A 22,158-nucleotide genomic window follows, 5' to 3' on the forward strand; every position below is an offset into this window, starting at 1 on the left:
AATTGTCGTTGGATAGGGGGAGGGCAGTCTCTTCGTGTAGGTGTCGCAGGTGAATGCGCCTCTCTCTCTCGCCGTCACTCACTACTTCTTTTCGTTCCGTGCTTTCTTGTCTGCCTGCCGCAGCTCCTTCGCGCTGTTATCTTTTATCACTACCTAAACGCTAACACACACACACGCACGCGCACATAAAGAAGAGAATATGAAGAGGCAGCAAATGGCGGTATAAGTGAGCACAGCACCATACCCGAGGCAGTACAGAGAAATGGTGTGTGCGGGTGGACACTTCTCCTTTACTTCGCCGGCGAAGAGAGAGAGAGAGAGGGGGGGAGGGGAGACATAAAAAGGAAGAGAGAGAGAGAGTTACGCAAAGGTCAGTAGTAATAGAGGAGCCCATTCATCTCAATCGATCCGACTTCTGGTATGTGTGCGATCGGGCCGCGGGCATCGAAGGCATATCGGCAGGAATCGAGTGCATCCTTCCTACAAAAAAAAAACGTCGTTAGGCGTATATGTTGTGTTTGTATCCTGAAGAGAGTGCGAATCCACCTGTCCTTCCAGCCTTCCTCTTCACGGAGTGGCGACATGAAGGGGAGCGGATGGATGGGACATTTACTCTGAGCACACAGACAGTGGAAAAGACGAGAGAGAAGGCCCTATATAAAGCCACTGGGGTTCGTTCTCAAAGAAACGAAAGCTAGGAATAAACACTCACAGCTAGAACAGAGATCGTGCTCCCGCTGGAGAACGACAGATCGATTGGCCCCTGATCTTGCCGTACTGTTTATTTCCCGAGAAACGTATGCAAATGAGACTAAAAAGAGCCAAGGAAGAAAAGGGGAAAAAACATTCGTCCGCAGAATGTGATGCACGCGCTCACTGGGTTAGGGGGGCAGCAGAGAAAAAAAAGAACTATGCGGTGAGAACGAGAACTACTCGTCAGCATTCAGTGTTCAAGGCGCGTCTTCACCATAGTAACATAACGGTATACTGCGTGCACGAGAGATCCAATGAGGCCGACAAAGGTGAGGAGAGAGAAGAGAACAGAAAAAAAAAACACATGATAAAACAGAGTCAAAGTGAGAGTGGTCAAATTCGACGCGACAGATATAAGAAGAGGGAGGAAAAGAGGTACAAGACGAGAAATACAGGAGATACTGCGCAGTCCAACGCAGAACACACAGACACCCACACGCACACACACACGCAAGTGAGCGCTCACACTCGAGAGACCGAGAGATCACACTCAGAGGCAAACACAGGGAACTAAAACAGCCTAGTAGAGGACGACTCAAAGACGCATACGCACAAACAGGCGAGATGGGGGGAAAAACAATACTACCTCCCGGGCAGAGAGCAGCGAGTCATGACCCTGTTTGCTGTCCTTTGGTTGGGTTCTGGCTGAGAAACTACTTTCTATCCGGCCGCTGATTGACCAAAAGCGTGCTGAGAAACCGAGAAGAGACACAGAAAGCAGGGCTAGACAGAACAGAAATAAACGGGGAAGGAAGAGAGGATGGAAAAGAGGGAGAAGAAAAACGTACACACAAACAAGATGGGGAAGAAGAAGATCAGCGCAAGGCAGAAGAGACGGGGGGAGCAAAGGAGAAAACGACGCTGAGATTGCCTCTGTAGTGCCCTAAAAGAGTATGAGTTAACGCTCAAGTGCAAAGGATGCCGGGATAAGACGAAGAGCGGATGAGGGAGCAAGAGGAAGGTGAAGGGGCACAGAACACGAAAGAGAAGATTGTTCAAGCGAAGTGACACACACACACACACATAAGCACCAGGCGCAGAGGAAAGACACAGGAAGAAAAAAAGGAGAAGCTATGGAGCGTATACGTGGGAGGCTTCAAGCAAAGACAACCTTATAGAGATACGACGACGCACCGAACTGAGGGGGTAAGGAACGTGCTGCAGAAAACAGCAGGAGATTAGTGAGGAGGCGTATGTCCAAGCACACACACAGAAAGAGAGACGGACAGCACCGTCTTCTGTTGAGTCGCTTTTCCACGCGAAATCGCAGCTAGGGGAAGGCAGGGGAAGTGATGGATCGCAACTAGTCTGGTACAGAAAGGACAAGGAGAGAGTAGGCCGTGGCAACAAGAACAATGATCCGAACAACAACACCTCCCATTCTTTTTCCAGCGTGCCCATTCTCGGCCACACAGCGCGAGTCGAACTCCGCTCCACCCGTGCCTGACCCACAGACCCATCGCGTCGTGCGAAGCAGCACACTACATACGCGGTACTCCAATGCGCCGACACAGCCATCTGCGCACGGCCGCCCTCCGCCTCAAGCGCTGCCCACCCACCAACGCTCCGCACGTCGCCGTGCAGCCGCCCCCACAAAGCCGGCCGTCACGTGGTGCGACCCACGGCGTGGCCCAGGCCCCACGCACCCGCAAGCAGCGAGGGCCGCGTGAGATGCATTCGAGCCGCGCTGACACCCCGCCCATCATGCACGCGGCAGAGGCGTGCCCGCTGTCGCCGGTCGCTCCGACGCCACGCCGTCCAGGACATTACACCGCCGGCATCCGCAGTGATGCACCGCGCCTTGACCTCCCCGTGTCGCAGGCGCTGGACCACGCCACCACCAGAAGTGGTTCGGTGGGGGTAGGGATGAAGGGGGACTGGTTGGCTTCCCCACATAGAGCGGGGGCACTAAGCCCTGGAGGTCAGGCACTGAGAGGTGACTCGCCATGAGTATCCAACCGTTACAGAGGTGAGAAAAGAGCCTAAAGTCAAGGGTACAGAGAGAGGGGCTTATATAGACGCACATGGAGGACGACAACAAGAGACAGAGGGGCAGAGAAAAAAAAAGAGGCAAAGGTAACCTCAAAGGTGAACAACGAGCAGAGGTCTAGAAGCGAAACTGAAGGGCAGACAGACGTGGCAGAGTGGGGGATCGGTTCACATGAAGAGCGGATGCGAAAAGAGGAACATGAACTCCCAAAAACGCATACGCCCTAGCGAAGTCAAACGTGCAGACACAAAAAAATGCCCCTCTTCTGCAGAAGGTAAAAGCGAAACGCATGAACACATGGGTAGAGAGATGAAAGGCAAAAAAAAAGCCAGAAAGAAGCTACAAAGGAAAAGGGAAAAACAAACGAAGCGCCTGGGAGGGAGGGAGGGAGGCGGAGGAACCCAGGCAATAGCAGAGAGAAAAGGCAGATGAGCCCACATAGGCATACACACAAGCATAGGAATGGCAGCGAGAAAAGAGTAGGAGAGATAATAACGCACCAACGCAAACGTGCCTTTTCGAAGCCGCAAGCATACTCAAGATGCGGAGGAATGGTAGTGGGCTATAGCGTCATAGAGAGAGACAGATAAGCAGATGAATATGGATGTGCGCACCACTAGAAATGATCACGGCGCTGATGGCAGTCAGTCCCCTTTCGGTCAAACTGGTGGAAATAAGAGGGATGGAAAGAGTGCCGCAAAAGACAAAGATGAGCTTTATTTTTTCTCTCACTGTGGAGTAGAGGAGTGTGGTGGCCCCCGGCCTCCGAGCTAGGTATTGCTGGTGATCATAACAAGCTTCATGTGTCTGTGTGAACGTTTTTAGTTGTGATAGCACTTCCGCGTTAGACTCACACGTACACATGTCTGTTGCGTAAGCGCTGTAATACCGCGTTTGTTTGTTTGTTTGCTTGCATGTTTGCTGCTCGTTTGTACTTGGTGTACTCGTCTGTTTGTCTTCCTACGCCTCTGTTCCCTTCCTCCTTCATTGCTGTGGATGCACAACTACGATCGGAATATGGGGTACCATGGAGGTGTGTGTGGGTGTGTGTGTGCGGCGAGATGGACGTGTTAGAGGATTAGGGCAGTGGTGATGCGCAGCACGTACAAATAGAAGGAGAGAGGCGGAGCAAAGCGCGTCAGAAAGGGCCCTAGGAAACACAGGAGAATGGCAAGGCATACTACACTTCTTCCGATCTCGGGTGTAGGGGGATATCGTTGGGTGCGCATGTGCTTTGGCGCACCCAACGCAGCAAAATTATGCATTGCTGAATGGGGTTCTCACGCAGTAGAGAGCGACACTTGAGTTTGAAATAGGGGCGTGAGAGTGGTGCACGAGAGGTGGAAGCGCAGCTCGCAGAGCTCATGCGCTATGGTGCACCGCCCGTACCTGCTCTCCTGAGACATCGCTGCAGATACGCGCGTGCTTGTCGTCTCTGCAACTACCGAATAATGTTGTATTCGTTGCGAGAGATGGCAGAGAATGGGCAATGCATAGAGAAGAACCGTTGCGGTGCCTGGAAAACTCACGGAAGCCCAGATGATGAAAGCAAAGTCAGAAATTTTAGAGAAAAGGAAGACAGCAAACAGAAATCTCAGATGCTAACATACAAGGGAATGGGCAAAAGGGGGGAGGGGAGATACAGTGGTGGCGTGGAAGCTGTAATCAAGAACATCACTGCGCGAAGTCTGAGTACACGCTCTCTTGCCGTGCAGAGATACATACACGCACAGATGCACACTCAGGCCTACCGAGTTCACCCGCGCAGGTGCCAATAGAGGATTGTACTCGTCAAAATAGTCAAAGAAAAGAATGTGCGAGCCTCAACATCTTTTACGTCTTGCGTTGAAAGAAGTACAGCGCGGCTAGAGAGAAGGGTGGGTTCTGCGACTCACCCACCTTCTCATCGTTGAAGAGGAGCCACTTGCCTGTCGCGGCATCCTTGATGTGGCAAACGTAGTGCCCTGTCCGTGCACTCGCGCCCATGTGACTGATCATCGCTGTGAGCTCGTACGAGGCGGTCCCATCAGTGGCAGACTTTGGAACGCTCACTGCGGTAGCTGCGCGAGTTGGAGTCAGCTGCTGCTCCTCAGAGTGCAACGGTGGCGCGGCCTTGACATCATCAGCGATGTGTGGATGGCTGAATATGTAGTCTATGGCGCGCTCAATGTTCATATTTGTCTGAATAAGGGCGTAGCGCGCGACGTCTATGTCGATACCCATGCTGACCACAGACACCAGCGCCACCTCATCTACTTCCTGCAGCGGAGCGGCTACGTGGGCATCTGCCCTAGGCCCTTGTGCAGAGGTAGCCGACGACGCAGGCATAGGCACCTCACCTGGTTGCAGCCCAGTGCCGCGGTACGCCTCCAGCTCGAGCTCCTGCGGCACCTCCACGTACACATCCATCTTCTTTGTGTTGTGGGTGGCTATGTCAAAGTACGTACGGCGGATGCACACTGGCAGCACATCTGGGAAGCTGGCAAGACGGGTGACAGTGGAGTACGTGACCGATTCACCGCACACCTCACACCGGCACTGGATGCTACTTGGCAAGGTGGCCACTCGCAGGCAGTCCTCCAGAGAGCACCTGGGTCGTATCGCATCCACCTCTACCTCGAGCACCTCTGCCTCGCTTGTGGCGGCCGCGTCTGTCGAGGCCACCATTGGATCGATCGGAATCGGCAAGGATAGGCACTTGTCCTTCTCGTATGTGTAGCGCACTCGATGGCATTTGCTGCACTCTATACGATGTTCCATCACCATCTCCATAATCTCAGACGGGTGCACCGGCTGCTGTGCACCACCGGCGCCTGCACTGCCGTTGACGTTGGGGCGCACGTACCGCTGCATTTCCTCCAGTAGGTAGAGCAGGTACTCCTGCGCATCCTGCTGGGCGCCGGTGGAGAACTCAGGGTGCTGTTTGGCGAACACCTTCTTAAAGAGACGGGGGCAGATGCTATTGGTGAGGTCGTGGCCCTCCCGGCTGAACTCACCCGAGAGCAAACCGGCGGCCACGCGCTCCGTCTGGCAGTGGTGACAGGTGTACGGATCCGCGGTGCACTGTGCCTGATGCGGGGTTGACTTGGCTGGAAAGAAGAAGCGCTGGAACGGAGCCAGTGACATGAGGCACTGCACAACGGATGCGAGGTAGCAGCTGTTGCCAATGTTCTTGATGCCAGTGTGGCCTGGGCCGTAATATGGAGTCAAGGACGCGCCAGCTTCGGTGATCTTGTTGAAGTCAAACTGCGAGGAGTAATCGTACTCCAGCTCACCCATCGTTTTGGCGGTCTTTTTGGCAGTGTGCACATCAACGCCGAAGTGTGCCATGTGTGCTGTGAAGTGTACGTCGTCAACGTCATCGTCGCAGGCGTAGCAGTAGTAGTCAGCGCCCTGCGCGGTGATGGTGCCAAGTTTGACACTAGCCGGGTGTCCCGTCAGCTCATAGTGCTGCAGCGCATGACCTTTGCCGCCTGCCTCGGGACGAGGGCAACCGATCGCACCGCACGTGACGCACATCCAGTTGTTCACGTGGCATCCGCACGCTTCCGCGGAACACATGTCGTCGGAAGTGGGTGGATGAACATGAAAGGGGCTCGGCAGCTGCTCCAGACACACCAGGTGTGGGCACTGCGGCTTCTGCAGGCGGCCCACATCACCACCAGCTGTGCTGTCCTGCGCGCCTGGCTCCGGTGCGTTAATGATTCCGCTGCACGCCTCCACAGCCAGCTCCGGCACTTGCGCAAACTGCACCTGGCAATCTGCGCAACACACCGCGGTCTCATACTCCTTAGGGGCCCCTGCACCAAGGTAGTTCACATCCTTCACTTCATCCGTCTCCTTTGCGGGCAGTTCCTTGATGGTTGTGTACATGACGTGCGTCTCGCAGATTGTCATATGCTTCTCTAGGTGCTCGCAACACAGACCCGTGTGGCATGCCATACAGACATAGACCCCGTCGCCTTGACAGCACGAGCGGCAGCAGTACGCGCATTCGTCACGATGCACCATCATTCCGGGGAACGGGCTCACCATGGCAGACTCATTCCATGCATGAGGGCATGCCTCGTGTGCCACAGGGAACGGCATTGTGCGCGTGCGAGCCCGGATCGCCGCTGATAAGACACAATGGCGCAGAGACGGAGGTGAAGGCAGAGAGGAATATAACGTAATTGGCTGAGGGGCAGAAGGACAGTGAAAAGTAAGAGGAGAGTAGGACAAGTAACGAGAGAATGTGTTTCGGCCACTCAGAAACACGCCAGAGAAAAAAGGAAGGAGTGAAACCTGACATGTAGTCACAGGTGACATCCAAGTTCAGAGAAAGAGACGTTAACGGCGAGATTCCCAGCGTCATAAGAGCGAAGGTAGCATGGGGGAATAATATAACGCTGAAGAGGGGGATGTGGTGCACCATCGAGGGAGCGCATGAAGGTGAGATGACGAGAGGTTATGCTCGTATCCGAGAATGATGGAGTACAAACACACAGCCAACAGACATATATACACGAGAACGTGAGCATTCACACTAATGGCGCGGGAAAAACAGTCTTTTCCACGGTCGTTACCCTGCCGCATACTCTCTTGCTGTTTCTTTTCGCTGAAAAAAGGATGCCGTAATCATCCAACATGAACAACCAAAGAGAGAGGGGACTTTTTTCAGCGCGTCCATTCACGGCCACACAACACGAGTCGAACTCCACTCCACCCGTGCCTGACCCACAGACCCATCGCGTCGTGCGAAGCAGCACACCACATACGCGGTACACCAATGCGCCGACACAGCCATCTGCGCACGGCCGCCCTCCGCCTCAAGCGCTGCCCACCCACCAACGCTCCGCACGTCGCCGTGCAGCCGCCCCCACAAGGCCGGCCGTCACATGGTGCGGCCCACGGCGTGGCCCAGGCCTCACGCACCCGCAAGCAGCGAGGGCCGCGCGAGATGCATTCGAGCCGCGCTGACACCCCGCCCATCATGCACGCGGCAGAGGCGTGCCCGCTGTCGCCGGTCGCTCCGACGCCACGCCGTCCAGGACATTACACCGCCGGCATCCGCAGTGATGCACCGCGCCTTGACCTCCCCGCGTCGCAGGCGCTGGACCACGCCACCACCAGAAGTGGTTCGTTGGGGGTAGGGATGAAGGGGGACTGGTTGGCTTCCCCACATAGAGCGGGGGCACTAAGCCCTGGATGTCAGGCACTGAGAGGTGACTCGTCATCAGGGGAAGAAAGGAGAAAGAGATCAGCAAAAAAGAAAAAGAATGCAGATGCTTTCAGAGACAGATTATGAGCACTTATAAGACCTGTGAGTCTGTGACTCGCTAAGAGAGAATGGACATGAGACCAAAGGCGCTTAAAAGGGCAAAAGTATGAGAAGCGCGAGAGGACGTAAGCGAAGACATCAAGTGACACATACGAAGGTTGGATGGCCGAGGTAACGAGATACGGCCACGGAGGGAGGTATAACGACAAGATACACAAACAGAGACAGGTAGAGAGGAGATGTTCGCCATTGTGCAAGAGCAAAGGGGAAACAAGAAAACGGCGTACAAAAGCGGTAGAGAGTTGGGGCCAGTGGGGGAGGAGGCAATGAGTTCGTACCACCGACACAACTGGCTTTTTTTTGTTTTTCATAAACGAAGTACGCAAAGAAACGAAAGGCAAAAAAAAAAAAGTGGCGTGAGAGCAAAGAGTGAAGAAGGGCCCAACCAGTCAAGGAGAGGGAAGGAGAAGCCTTGAAGCGCGGCACTAAAGGGGGACAAGGTAGAGCAGTGGAAAGAATGACTTGATTGGCATGAGCTACCGTTATGCTACACTGAACACACAGAAAGGAGACGCTAAGAGTGAATGGGGGGCAGGAGGGGGGGGGAAACGCACATCTGTACATTCTCTTCACTACTCAAACTCTACCCGGCACCTCTCAATGTCTCTTCTATACTCGTTTGGAACCTCTTCTTTCTCAGAGCCTTCAAGAGAAGAGAAACAAACACAGAGAGGAAAACAATGACCTTTGGAGGTTGTTGCTTGAGCAATGTGGGAGAGCGTACATAAGGAGTGTTGGGGTATACATATACCTCTTTGGGGAAGGGGAAGGAGTACAAGTAACTTGGCCATGGTCAGAAAGAGACCCTCAGGGACAGCCTTACACGAACACGCAGACAGTAGGCAAGGTACATCACCCTCTGTCCTTCCCATATCCCTTCGTTTCTTCTTTGCACTCAACTACAAACCAAAAAAGCAAGAAACAACACTCAGTGAGCGAGCAAGGCGAGGGCATGCGTGTAGGCGAGTGAAATAGAGTCGATAAAGCCAAACACTTAAGTAAACGGAATCAAAACAAGACAATCACAGCAAGTAAGACAGTCACAGCACAACAGCCAAGCAAACAAGGGGGATGAGGGCCCCCTTCACCCTGTTTACAGGGAGTGGAGGGAAAAAGGCGGGGAGTGAAATCTCGAACGTTTTGGTTTAAAAGGGGGCGCACAAAACAGAGAAACATCAAAACAGGGCAAAAAAAAAAAGGACATGAGCGACACACCCACAATGCGCAGCTGAAAAGGGGAAATGCCAGTAAGGGAACAGACAGGGGCAGCGACGAGATAATACGTCTACACTCTTCAGATGTCTCTCTCCGACTGTTCATCTTTGTGAGGCGGTGCCAAGAAAGAGGAGGCAGCTCAGCGTCCAAAGCCCCTGTCGTCTCCTCTGCTGCAGATCTTCATAGGTCCGCTGACTTCACCTTTTTTTGCTCATTTCTATCGATGACTCCGCCCATATTACTGTTTTCTACCCTCGAGGGAAGTGACGTTAGGCACGCTGGCCGCCACCCCTTTCCTGAATTTGCCCAGAGAAAGCAAGGAAGGTAGAAAGTGCCCGAGTGCACCACAGGTAATTTTGTTTACTTGTTTCGGAACTGAGGTGCGCGCTTTTCCACAAACGCAGTCATGCCCTCCTTCCTGTCGTGGGTAGCGAAGGTAGAATTGAAAATCATAGACTCGTATGCCAAGCCAGCCGCGAGTGATGTCTCCTGCGACTGGTTCACAGCCATTTTGGCCAGCTTCACAGCAACCTGGCTGTAGCTTGCGATCGTATTCGCCATCTTCATAGCGGTTGGCATCAGCTCCTCGTGTTTAACCACGCACGACACGAGCCCCGCTCGCTCTGCCTCGGCCGCCGTGTACGTGTTGCCCAAGAGTACCCACTCCATCGCACGAGCCTTACCAATCATGCGTGTCAGACGTTGCGTGCCGCCCAGTCCGGGAATGGTAGCCAATTTAATCTCGGGCTGTCCGAACTTCGCCCCCTCGCTGGCGATAATGATGTCACATGACATGGCAAGCTCACACCCTCCACCCAGAGCGAGCCCATTGACTGCCGCAATGATAGGTTTGCTAATGGTGTTCATGCGGGTCAATGCGGAGAAGTCGTTTGACTGGACGCCCTCGGAAAAGGTGCGATCCTTCATAGATTTGATGTCGGCCCCCGCGACGAACGCGCGACCCTCGCCTGTGATGATGAACGCGGAACACGAGGGGTCCTTGTCGTACCTTTCCAAGTTTTCCATGAGGCTCTCCGACACGGCCCTGTTGAGGGCATTGAGTTGGGAAGGACGATTGATCGTTAACGTGAGCACGTGACCAACTTGAAGCGTCTTCACCACAGGCTGCGCGGCGCAGCGAATCAAGCGAGAGTAGCGGTACATCCCTGGGGTGTGTGTATGTGTAAGGAGCTAAAAGAGACTCAATTAAGCGTAGCGAAATGCGGAGGAAGGGTAAAGTGAGCTAAGGCACACCTCTATCGACTTTCTAGAAACGCAGCTTCAAACGTGTGTCAGACCTCAGCAGGTGTTTAGGGTCAGAAGGTGGATAGGGTGAGCGAAAGGAGAGAAGGAATAAAAAATTGAGGAAGAACAAAAGTGAGAGTGCCAACGGCAGATGCTGAAGGGAATAGAGGGAAAGAAGAGGAGCAGACAAGAAGTCGAGTACAGTGGCAACGAGAAGACGCAGAGGGGCGGAGAGGAACGGTGTAGAAGGGAGGAAAGACAATCAGCTGCGCGTACGTGGGTGCACAGACACAGGCAGTGCTCAAAAGGAGGAAACAGGCGGCAGACCAAATGGGGTTCAGATCTGATTATCCGCTTTGCTGGGGCCAAGGGCATCTCGCTTGGGAGAAGGGAGTTTAGGGGATGGAGGAAGAAGGCTCCCACAGGTACAGGCTGTGGACCCACATTCTCTCTTCCCCTCACACGCACACATGCTCGCAGCCAATAACTCACAGTGGAAGTCGGGAAGCAGAGCGGTGCGCAGGGCGGGAGAGGCGATGAAGAAGGGGCATCCCCACTGTGTGTCTGTGTGTGGAGAGGGGTGACTTTTGCATGTCGCTCGTTGCTGTACTTTCCGTGCTGTTCAATGAAAAATGAAAGCGAAACGAAAGGGAAAGCATACATACGGGCATAAACAGACACGCACGCATGCACGCACAGACGTACAACGATAACCACGCGAAGCAAAGGGGAAAATGGGGGGAAGAAACCATATATGTCTCTCTACATACGTGCAGATATGTGCCAAGGAGAAGAGGAGAGCCAAAGGGAAGAGAGAGAGAGATCCCTCAATAACAACAAAAGAAGAGGAGACAAATGTTCCACTAAGTGAAAGCAAAGGCCTTTGCGTCACTTTTTTCTCGCATAGAAAATGCGAAAGGAAATGGGAAGAAACGAAGAAGGCAAGGAGAGGGTCGGAGAGGGAAATGAGGAGAGAAATAGGGGAGGGCAAAGCAGAAGAAACACACAGAAAAACATCAATGGTTCATACATCCGATCGGAGAGACAAGAAGAAACAGAAAGTGAGCTGGTTAAAACCAGCAGCTCAGCACGACCTCACCGCGCACTCGCTTCGCTGAGTCATCAAGAAAAATCAGTAAAAAATAAAAAGGGGAGGAAGAGTACAGTGGTCACATCCTTCGGTGTTCCCTTGGCATCGTACACGAAGCGCACTTATAGAACTATGTGCAGAGTTGCTTTCTGTTGATGGTGGTGCTGCTACCTTTACGCCATGTGTCTCTCCGTTTTACTCTTCACCCAGCCTTCCATCGTGCGTTTGACATGTGCTGTGATGTGCACGGAGACGGTCCCATGCTCTGCGAAGAACACGAAGTGGAGAAAGGAGAAGGGGTAAGGAGGAGCTAAAAGAGGTACAAATAGAAAAAGGGAAGAAAAAGGATACTTCGTATTACGCCTACACAGCTCGTTGAGGAACACACCGTTCGTGAAACTCGGCACAATGCTTCTTCTTCGTCTGCTTCAATGCCCACCCCCTGGGGAAAAGAGTGAAAAGGAAGGCATCATTGTGTATAACCCTGAAGGGTGTACGCGAGAGATCGAGTGGCGCATGGGGAAAAAGGGAAAGCCGAAACAAGATCACGGGAAAAAAAAGCGAGACAACACATAGTCATCATGTTGCAACAACAGGCGCACGCGCGTACGTCCGCCCCCTTCCCTTTTTCCTCCCTGTCACACAAGGATATAGAAGAGGTACGGGAGGAGGGAAGGGATAGGTAGAACTTGCGCGCCAATATTAAGAACAAGCACAACATAAAGCAGAAAACCAAAGATAACCTCCTCAAAGGTAACCTATTCCAGTATCCTACACGCGCGCAGTGGAGTGTGCGTAAGAAGCGCGAGACACAACGAGGAGGAGAAGAGAGGTCGCATTGGAAGGGAAGTTTCCACCACGTAATCATACACGTGGCAGAGAGTGTATACCTGTGTGGATCTTCTGCGTTGTACAATGCCATTGCCACAGCGGCTCCTCGCGCAAATCTAATAATAATAATAATAATAATAATAGGATGACAGTCATAAAACGCAAACGAGACATAACCTATGAGTAGGGGGAGAAGTTCATGCAAGAGTGAGAGAGGACGGCAAAAAAAAAAAGGCAAAATAGTGAAGAATAAAAGTAGCCAACGCTGTAGAAAAGCGATGCACACCACTTTTCGCTGTAAAAGGGAAGCAGAGATGGGGCAGAAATACAAAAAGAGCACATCCCTCTCCGCCACTATGAGACCATTTTATCAAGCTGTGCCTTCACATCCTTCTCGAGAGACTCATGTGATCGAGCGACCTCCTTCTCCTTCTGTGCGTTGTTATTGATCAGGCGGGTCATCTGCTCCACTGCCATCTTGACCATCGCCACGGCACTTTTGGTGGTTACACCAGCGAAGAATTGGTGTCGAAGCAGCTCTGCGCACGTTGGACGGGTGTCAGGGTCACGCTCGAGACACTGCTTCACAAAGTCCTTCACATCATCAGAAAACGTGCCGGACTTGGGAAGTGTCGGCGTGCTTCCGTTAGCCATCTTGTCCAGTAACTGGTAGAGGTTCATCTCCTCCGGCGGTGCCCACGGGTTCTTGCCGGTGACGGCCCCGATCATGGTGAGTCCCAGTGACCAGACATCGCTGCTAAAACCGTACATGCCTTGCTCCAACCTCTCAGGAGCCATAAAGCACATGGTGCCAACGTACGTTGACGAAACAGCAAGCGTTTGAATCAGCTTTGACACACCAAAGTCAGCTATCTTCACGTAGCCGTTCTCACTGATGAGCAAGTTGTTCGGCTTTAAGTCGCGGTGTAGCACCCGCTTCACATCATGCAGGTAAACCAGGCCAGACACCACCTGGAAGAAGACTGCCTTCAAGAGCTGCTCGTTGAAGCCGCCCCAAAACAGTCCGAGGTCTTTCACTGTATACGGCATCCACTCCATCGGGATCACAATTGCGTCGTCCTCGGCATCCCAAAAAGCGCCGTAGTTGTTCATTACATACGGAGAATCGCCGCGGGCCATGAAGACCTGGAGCTCACGGTCTACTTCGTCTCGATGCGCTTTGGACGAGATGGGGATCCGCTTCAAGGCAATTGATGTACCCGTTTTGAGGCGCGCGAAAAAGACATCGCCGCTCGCTCCGGCGCCGACGTTGCGCTTCGACGAGTAGTCAATGTCATCCTTCTTCACGGTGCTCGGCAATTCGCGACCGTCCTTCGTGTACATACCAGCCTCGCTGAAGAGGAATGCGCGGAACTGCAAGGAGTTGTTGCTGTTGATCTGATAGGACTTCGAGTCCTGCTGGAACTTTTCCACCACTGCCGCATCCAGCACGAGAGACGGTCGATTCTTCATTTCTATCGAAATGTAGTTATTATGGTCGCTTCTTGTAATTCCTGACGTGGCTATTAGAAATCCTTTCGATTCTACCGCCAATTTTTTTGTTTAAGAAGGAGAGCAATGAAGGGAAACTTTGAGCGCAGCAAAGACGAAACAAGAACGCCATCGAGCATTGTGGAGAAGGTGAGGAGCTGTCTCTTCTCGTCAGAAGTGAGCGGGCTATACAGGTTCAGCCCGCGTCCGCACCACCGATCCGACTAGTTCACATGAAGCACAGAAGGACAAAAAAAAAAACAGCAGAGACGTCACAATCAACATCTCTGGAAAATCAAGAGAGACCTTGAGACTAAGCACATGCTGTGAACCATACAGGTAGGAGTAGAGGGGCAGCCACCTCAAGTGCTTCATGTTGAGTGATTGATATGGCATCGCACGCAACCCTAGAAAGGCAGATAAGCGGAGTGCATATTACTTTCGCGAAGAGTGGACATCAAGCAAACACGTAGCGATAGGTTTACGAGAGAGTAAAGAAACACTAAGGGAGAGTGCATGCACTAAACAAGGCGCTATGAACAAAAAACGCAGCAGAGTCGAATCATGTTTCTGAGGGCCTTCCTCATTGAAACAAGTCTTCAATATTCACAGGCCTGCGCTCCGGTCCTTCAGTCGGTGAGCTTTCCTTAGCCGATGGCCCCAGTTGCGATGCGGTTGGGAGAGGAGATGGCACCAAAGAGTCATTCGTGCACGAGTAAGGGGACGACGCTCCTGGTGAGGCACTTGCGCCTTCAGTAAAGGGACGTGTCGTAGTGACAGTCGCCGCGACTGCCGCAGTTGATGTTGCTCTCTGCTCTTGTAAAATCCTTCGCTTCTCCTCTGTCAGCTGATGAGAAACTTTCTGCGAGTTCTTGATGAACAGCAGGTTCGCTGCGATCGCCTTTGCACTTGCCGACATCTCGCTGAAAAGCTGACCAAGCTGCACGAAGAAGACGTTCGACGACGCCCAGCCAGTCATCGACGACTGCTCCAGTACAAAATGGGTTGCCTTCATTGCATTTCCGAGAGAATCAATATACTTCCGACCAAGACCCTCCAGCACCTCTGATTCCTTCACGTAGTTAAGCTCTGCAAATCTCACAGCCGGGTCTTCCCTTGATGTGCGGGACATGGCCTGCGCCATTTCGTTCTCCTTAATTTGGACGCGACGACGCTGATGGTCAAAGTCTGTGAGTGCGGCAGCAACATTACGCGACGTGTCTGTATTCACCTTTTCAACCTCCATTATGACGTTGCGTGTTATATCCACGCACGTGACTTTTGAGGTGCTAAAGTCTTCCAGAGATCCTTTTAGCCGACTGTTAGCCTCGCGAATCTGTTGAAAGCGTTGCTCTAGTTGCTTGATGGCCGAATCGTCGACATTGATGCGATCGTCTATTTCAATGTCACAACAGCGATGAAACTGCTCGAGCGTAACAAGCAGTCGGTCGATTCCTTGCATCAGCTTCGCGGTAGTCCCAGCAATCCCCTCGAAGTCGTCAACAAGCTGCAGCAAACAGCGCCGTGTCTCGAAGATGGCTGAGGAACGCTTCTCGTAGTTTTCATCCCTGGTGCGCTCAAACATGCCAAAAAGCGACAGAAGGGATAGCCTTCCGGTGTTCGCCAGGTGCTGCAAGCCATTTGCACCCCGGAACCTATCCAGCGATGTACCAAGCGTATAAAGCATTTCATGTATGCTACGTGAAGCTTGTTGAAGATTCATTGTGTCCATTTTGTGGTCTAGTGAGCGAAAGATACAAGATTAAAGCACCTCTTCTCCGCTTTGCTTATGTATTTATTTACAGTCCTTTCTTTATATGTGTGGAGAGAAGCGTCACAGAGAGGAAATGACATACAAACAGAAGATATGTAGGCGTTGAGGTGGCGTGACAAAAAGGTCAAACTCACAGTAAAGAGAAGGTGATCCAGGGCGACTTCTACACAATACCTACTTACAACAATGATGTCAATCACGTTTCTTTTCCACTTGCCGCTCTATGGGCATCCAGTGAAACAACGCACCAGGCTTATTGGTATGTGCTCGCTGAGACCAAGAAAAACTTGTTTCGCACCTTTTTTCTTCTTCAAAAGTTTATCTCAGCTTAATCTTTTTCATGACATTTAGTGCCGCATTGCAGGGGCTAGTCCGCCTCGACGGCCAGAAATGGGTTCTGATAAATTATGTCGAGAGCCTCCGCGACCTCGCTCACGGCTTCCCTATCGGAAGAAAAGTTTGCCGTGAAAAAGGCAAAAAATGAGTCAGTGCGTGCGCGCTCACTGCCAGGTTTCCACTTGAGTGGATGCAGAGAGATTGTCTTCATATCAGTGTCAATCTCTCGTGAGACATCTCCCTCCTCGACAAACATGTTTTGACGAAAGGTGAAGATGATGTTCCGATAGAGCTTACTCCCGCTGGTCCGGGTAACGACCTGAAAATCAGTGACAGCGCGAATAATCTTCGGATCAATAGTGCCGTTCAGCAGTTCCGAGATTGGCGTCTCAGGAGACGAGAGCACACCAGACCAAAAGTTGCCGACTCCCTTGAGAAGCTCACGGCGCTCCATCAGGAGAGGCTCCATCTGGCTGCGGTACTTGAGGCGCAGGGCAGTTACCTCTTCATCACACTTTTGATCAACGTTCACCAAGTCGTCGGTGAACTTCGAGATCACCTGCACAGTAGATTGTGAAAGTTCCATTTCGTTAAAAGGCAGTCAAAAAAAGAGGAACTCGATATCAGGTCGTTTAAACTTTGTGTTGTTTTTTATGGCAAATGAAGAGCGATACAGGGGGATAGCGCGCACACAAAGTGTAGAAGCGTATATAAACAGCATTACCAGCAGATAACTTCCACACAGTCCTCAGTTTGTCGTCACTGGGGGTTAGTTTCATCAGTGCTCATCACGCAGTAACCTTATCCTTTGCTGCTCTTGTTGATATGATATGGCGTGTTTGATGGGCTTTCAATGGTAGCCATTTGACCTAATTCCAACAGACTAAGCAATCAAACACGCATTTCCTCTCATTGTATTGCCTTTAACGCAGTCGAAGATGATGAAATGACGCTCAAAGGATGAGGTTGTGAGGAGCTCTGCGAGAATGTCAGATACGCTTAGCCAACGCAACACCAATTTTGCACGCAAGCCGAATACCGTTGTAAAGAAGTGGGTAGGCAGGTGCTCGGTCAGCGCCGTTTTGTTCTCCTAACTCCTGGTGATGTTTCTCTTCATCTCGAAACTTTACAATGTAGTTTTTCACATCTCTCCAAGCGTTCTTTTCAACCTCGCTCTCTTTCATTCCGGAGCACTTGTCCTCGAGAACCTCGAGCTCACGTAGCTGATCATTGTAGTGGTCGAAAATTGTGATCTCAACAGCGGCGTGGCAGCACATCATCGCATCCTTACCTAGCACCGCCGTCCCAGATCCCAATAAAAACGCTCCAAGCTTAAAAAGGGGATCAAGCGTAGTAGTCCTCACACCATGCCGCTCCGCAAGCTCAGTCATCACATCCTGATGGACAATTTCATCATCAAGGATTTCTTGTGCGATAGGGAATGCATCGTCCAGTGGCGACATCCACTCGAGCTGGTGCCTCGCAATGCGAACGGCTGCCACCTCGCCTGCATGGTCGACGCGGATAACTTCGTCAATTTTCTGCTGCTTGAAGGGAATCGCAAATACGGGCCCGAAGACCACCAACGACGGGTGGAAAAGAGATCTCATTCATAATGAGTATGCTTTGTTGCTGAAACAAAAAAGGGGGGCCGAAAGGAGAGAGTGTGATGTAGAGTAAAAGGTCACAGCAATGTGAGAAGGGGTGATTGTGGTAATGGATAGAAGTAGTTCTCTCTCATGTCACAGCTGAGTTGGTGCACCGCAAACAGATGAGCATGCACTTCACAGGTGTGTTGCCCTTCGTGGTGGATCGGTAGCTGTGCAGCACATGGCAACAAGTGTGAGTACCTGTGCCGTTTTTTGCCTTCGAGGAGAACTCTACAGGAGCCTCACTCCATCTGAAGGTAAGGCGTCCTTACCCTCACCACCACAAACACGAGTCAAAGCGAGCGCAACCTCGAGGAAGGAAAAGTTCACGCGTTCTACTAGCCTCATCCTCCCTTAGGGTGAAAAGGTACAGAAAGCCCCTAAGAGACAGGAAACGTTTCCTCCAGTTCGTCCTCAGCTCCCCACAAGTACGGAGACGGAACGTCTTGAGGGCACGTGTGAAGGGGCAAGGAGGGGGGGGCGAAAATAACCGGAACGCAAGTCTGTCTGAGAATGCTCGGGTCTTTTTCATCGTGACCAAAACAGACCTGCATGGCTTTCCTTTAGTGCGTCCTTTGCATTTTAAGCTCAGAAGAAAAGATTTCACTGTTTTTTTTTTTGTCAGAGCAGCCGGAAAAAAAAAGGATGACGACGCAGTGCTATGGTGGCTCCGCTTGTGATATGGGCAGTGGCGGGACCCGGCAAGAGCTTTTTTTCTTACCATTCGGCGAACCATCAGTTCAGGAAAACAGAGGAATGTGAGTGAAAGGAACAAAGCGCTGTCATTAACATTGGTAGACAGCAACTTTGATGTTCACAAGCGGGCATCCCCGTAGAATGAATTTGGTTTTCTTCGAGCGCCGAAAGGCGGATCCCATATTCCACATTGCAGCCCTTGTTGCTTCTTGATGAGCCTCCACCGTGATTCCCTTTAGTACCTCTGCGCGGTCTGTGCCACAGAAGCCCTTATAGCTGTAGTTTTAAGAGCCTTGGGGGTATGCCTTTTGTATCTGCACTTTTTCCCCTTTTTTCAGCATATCTCATTTCAATTAGGCAATGTACTCCATGTCAAGAAAAACAACAACAAAGGCTCTTCACCAGAGTGTAGCGAGTCTGCTTTTTACCTGTGGCAACTGCGATGCTCGACTCATAACACACGAAAAGTTGCTTTATTCACAGTGGGGTCTTTCCAGAGTGACGCCTTGTGGCATCCTTACAGCTGTAAGTGAGATGCTGGTATGCTCTCACGAAGACATGCACTTCTGTCAGTTCTATATGTTAATATATATATATATATATATATGCTGAAAAGCTGCAAAACTGAAAATTTTAAGTCCACACTCCGGCAGAGGGTAACTGAACTGCTATTCTTCATGTGACCTCTATATACCTAACACTTTTTTTTCGCTTCCTGCTCCCGTACGGTTGCGTACGGTAGTAGATTTATTTCTATCACAGATCTCTATATGGTTATGTATTTTTTTCCTTCGACAAAATGTCGACCATTATGTCTGATCATGTTGTGAAGATGGCGAAGGAATTTGTCAGCTTCATGAATCAAGCCATCACACCATTTCACACGGTGCAAACGGTTGCCGCAATGCTGAGAGATGCCGGGTACACTCAGCTTGATGAGGAGAAACATTGGGAGGAAATTGCTCCAGGTGGCAAGTACTACTTGACGCGCAATGGCACGAGCATTGTCGCGTTTGCAGTCGGAGGAAAATTTGATCCAGCAAGTGGTGTAAAGATTGTTGGGGCGCACACGGATTCCCCTAATTTTCTACTGAAACCGCGCACAAGATCAACTTCGTCTGATTACCAGCGGGTCGCGGTGCAGTGCTATGGTGGCGGTCTGTGGCATACATGGTTTGACCGTGACTTGACAGTTGCTGGCCGCGTCATCATTGCGCGAGAGCGTCTGGAACAGAAGATAATCAAGATCGACAAGCCTATTATGCGCATCCCAAATCTCGCTATTCATTTGACTACTGCCAAGGATCGAGAAACCTTTTCTCCAAACAAGGAGTCTCATTTGATCCCTGTCATCTCCACGCAGATAGCCGCAAAGCTTGCGGAATGTGATGATAATGACGGATCGAATCCGAATCACTGCATTTCCTTGATGAAGGCAATTGCAAGCGTTGCTGGATGTAATCCAGGCGAAATAGTCGATTTTGATTTGAGTGTCATTGATACACAACCGGCGGTGATTGGTGGAATCCATGATGAGTTTATTTTCTCACCGCGCCTCGATAATCTGATTTCGTGCTATTGCGCTGTCAAGGCGCTTGTTGGCGCTGATCTGTTAGAGAATGATTCGATGATGCGCATGATATGCTTATTCGATCACGAAGAATGTGGCTCCAGCTCATCTCAGGGTGCTGCGGGCTCTCTTGTTCCTGATGTTATTGAGCACATTGTGAGTAACAAAACGCTTCGTGCAACGTTGGTTGCAAATTCATTTCTTCTCTCCGTCGATGGGGCACATGGGTGCCACCCGAATTACGCTGACAAGCACGAATCTGCTCACCGGCCAGCTCTTCATGGAGGACCTGTTATCAAATATAATGCAAATATCCGTTACGCGACAAACGGATTAACGGCCGCTGTTGTGAAAGTTATGGCGAAAAAGGCCGACGTGCCCATTCAAGAGTTTGTGACACGCAATGATTCTCCATGCGGATCTACCATTGGACCAATCCTGTCCTCTCTGTCCGGTATTAAAACAGCCGATATTGGCAATCCCATGATTAGCATGCACAGCATCCGCGAGATGTGTGGCACTCTTGACGTCTACTACATGACAAAACTGATTGAATCCTTTTTCGTCAATTACCAGAATTCGTCTGAGTAATTGCCAACAAGCGTTACGAAACCCTTGAGTGGGCTTTGTCAACTCTGTCCTACGTACATTTGTCTTTCTTTCGTTGTCTGATAACAAAGTGCCGACTGTCTCTACTGAGTTTAGCACTTGTTTTTTTCTGTTATTCGATGAGAAGAATATGTTGACTGGACAGGTGTCAACTTTTGCCAAAGTGCGACAAACAGCGACAGGTTCAAAAGTAGTTACTGCAGCGTATGTGTTGGTGTCGCTTTCCGTTTCACTTCTTTTCACTCTTTTTTTTTTGGAGGAATTACTCTCTTTGGAGAAAGCTGAGATGCTGACTCGAAAAGTGTGTGCGGTGATCAGTTTACTTTTGAGAGTTGGATATGTTTATCATGCATTTTCTCTTGCTGTTCTTGTGTTTACCTGTATTGTTGTACTTCGGCCCTTTCAGCCACTTTGGTGCTCAACGAGAACTTTCATATTTATGTGCCGAGGAACTGCAGTTACACATATCACGGTAGGAATTCGTGGCTAAAAGATAAGTCAGTAAAAGCTGCCGAATATACTGGCGGTAGATTGATACGTCACCGTGTTTTTGAGTCAGGTAAGACTTTTACGTGACGGTAATTTTCTGGTAAAGCAAGAGGTACTACTTTTCTTTAGGGCACCTCCTTTTGCCGAGCATGCCAATAATAACTGGTGAACTGTACGTCGCAAGAGCAACTTTTTGCTACTTACGCTGCGAAGTTGGCACGATGTCATGTGGGTGTGTTTTAGGGGACTTACGAATTCAGACTTCCTTATTCTCTTCACTCTTCTCTACTGACCTATGCTTCAAACTGCACCTTTTAAAAAACTACACCAACTGTCCTAACACAATACTCATATGTAACCACATAACATCAAACTTCGCCAACTTCGACATTACAGTTCCTAGGTGTTTGACAAAATGGGCCGCTTCAAGCCTCTCGCCGTGAAGAAGAAGTACGCAAAAAAGATGAACCAGAACAAACCAGTTCCCTACTGGATTCGTCTGCGTACTGGTAACCGGATCAAGTGGAACGAGAAGCGCCGTCACTGGCGCCGCACGAAGCTGAACTACTAAGATTTTTCAGACGATGGAGCAAATACACTTTTATTTATTCATTTTTGTCATGTGATCGACGCAAATTCAAATCAGGCAATACGACTGACCATCAAGAAAGCTTGCAAAGTTTTCCACTAGGTGCAAATCTTTGCGACTTTCACATAAAATGTGAAAGTTGTCTCTTTCATATTCCAATGCATATAGATGCGAATGACATCTTCCAAAAAGAGGGAAAAGTGCACTTGTTGTGCATTCCCCACTATCTGCCTTTTCTGCGTTACTATCGCATGTTGGCTGCATGGAAATAAGTAGAAAACCGCACTTGACCAAAAACGATGACTACTATTCTGCTCCTATCTACAGTTTCCCTACCGTATCATCTCCTCATTCTTTTTTTTTTCCATTGTCTGTGCCCCTACGGCATTTCGCGTGCCCTAGCTTCCTTTTCCCTCTCCACGATCTGAACGCTATTCAAGACTTGTTATCATATGTAGGACAAGCAAAGTACCTACAGCGCTAAATGAACCCTTCGGACTCTTTATCACGC

The 22,158-nt window shown here is 50.7% G+C and overlaps 8 protein-coding genes across 8 annotated transcripts, besides 2 other annotated features; 2 read left to right on the forward strand and 6 right to left on the reverse strand.

Annotated features, from left to right (window-relative positions):
- Nucleotides 1–2,133: 2,133 nt before the first annotated feature.
- Nucleotides 2,134–2,704: a repeat region.
- Nucleotides 2,705–4,576: 1,872 nt separating this feature from the next.
- On the reverse strand, nucleotides 4,577–6,832 carry LPMP_292320 (ubiquitin hydrolase, putative; the record flags this gene model as incomplete). The annotated part of the gene is made up of 1 exon (XM_010702534.1): nucleotides 4,577–6,832. One exon carries the CDS (start codon nucleotides 6,830–6,832, stop codon nucleotides 4,577–4,579), a length of 2,256 nt encoding a protein of 751 aa, XP_010700836.1.
- Nucleotides 6,833–7,393: 561 nt separating this feature from the next.
- Nucleotides 7,394–7,964: a repeat region.
- A 1,674-nt stretch (nucleotides 7,965–9,638) lies between these two features.
- On the reverse strand, nucleotides 9,639–10,442 carry LPMP_292330 (enoyl-CoA hydratase/isomerase-like protein; the record flags this gene model as incomplete). The annotated part of the gene is made up of 1 exon (XM_010702535.1): nucleotides 9,639–10,442. One exon carries the CDS (start codon nucleotides 10,440–10,442, stop codon nucleotides 9,639–9,641), a length of 804 nt encoding a protein of 267 aa, XP_010700837.1.
- A 2,356-nt stretch (nucleotides 10,443–12,798) lies between these two features.
- Nucleotides 12,799–13,917, reverse strand: MKK (mitogen-activated protein kinase kinase, putative; the record flags this gene model as incomplete). The annotated part of the gene is made up of 1 exon (XM_010702536.1): nucleotides 12,799–13,917. The coding sequence occupies one exon, from the start codon at nucleotides 13,915–13,917 to the stop codon at nucleotides 12,799–12,801; it is 1,119 nt and encodes a 372-aa protein (XP_010700838.1).
- Nucleotides 13,918–14,518: 601 nt separating this feature from the next.
- On the reverse strand, nucleotides 14,519–15,667 carry LPMP_292350 (hypothetical protein; the record flags this gene model as incomplete). The annotated part of the gene is made up of 1 exon (XM_010702537.1): nucleotides 14,519–15,667. One exon carries the CDS (start codon nucleotides 15,665–15,667, stop codon nucleotides 14,519–14,521), a length of 1,149 nt encoding a protein of 382 aa, XP_010700839.1.
- Nucleotides 15,668–16,076: 409 nt separating this feature from the next.
- On the reverse strand, nucleotides 16,077–16,631 carry LPMP_292360 (nucleosome assembly protein, putative; the record flags this gene model as incomplete). The annotated part of the gene is made up of 1 exon (XM_010702538.1): nucleotides 16,077–16,631. The coding sequence occupies one exon, from the start codon at nucleotides 16,629–16,631 to the stop codon at nucleotides 16,077–16,079; it is 555 nt and encodes a 184-aa protein (XP_010700840.1).
- Nucleotides 16,632–17,034: 403 nt separating this feature from the next.
- Nucleotides 17,035–17,655, reverse strand: LPMP_292370 (ubiquinone biosynthesis protein, putative; the record flags this gene model as incomplete). The annotated part of the gene is made up of 1 exon (XM_010702539.1): nucleotides 17,035–17,655. The coding sequence occupies one exon, from the start codon at nucleotides 17,653–17,655 to the stop codon at nucleotides 17,035–17,037; it is 621 nt and encodes a 206-aa protein (XP_010700841.1).
- A 1,534-nt stretch (nucleotides 17,656–19,189) lies between these two features.
- LPMP_292380 (aspartyl aminopeptidase, putative) lies at nucleotides 19,190–20,551 on the forward strand (the record flags this gene model as incomplete). The annotated part of the gene is made up of 1 exon (XM_010702540.1): nucleotides 19,190–20,551. One exon carries the CDS (start codon nucleotides 19,190–19,192, stop codon nucleotides 20,549–20,551), a length of 1,362 nt encoding a protein of 453 aa, XP_010700842.1.
- A 922-nt stretch (nucleotides 20,552–21,473) lies between these two features.
- On the forward strand, nucleotides 21,474–21,629 carry LPMP_292390 (60S ribosomal protein L39, putative; the record flags this gene model as incomplete). The annotated part of the gene is made up of 1 exon (XM_010702541.1): nucleotides 21,474–21,629. One exon carries the CDS (start codon nucleotides 21,474–21,476, stop codon nucleotides 21,627–21,629), a length of 156 nt encoding a protein of 51 aa, XP_010700843.1.
- Nucleotides 21,630–22,158: the final 529 nt, after the last annotated feature.

Source organism: Leishmania panamensis (genome assembly GCF_000755165.1).
Source record: "Leishmania panamensis strain MHOM/PA/94/PSC-1 chromosome 29 sequence".
NCBI classification, from domain to species: domain Eukaryota; phylum Euglenozoa; class Kinetoplastea; order Trypanosomatida; family Trypanosomatidae; genus Leishmania; species Leishmania panamensis.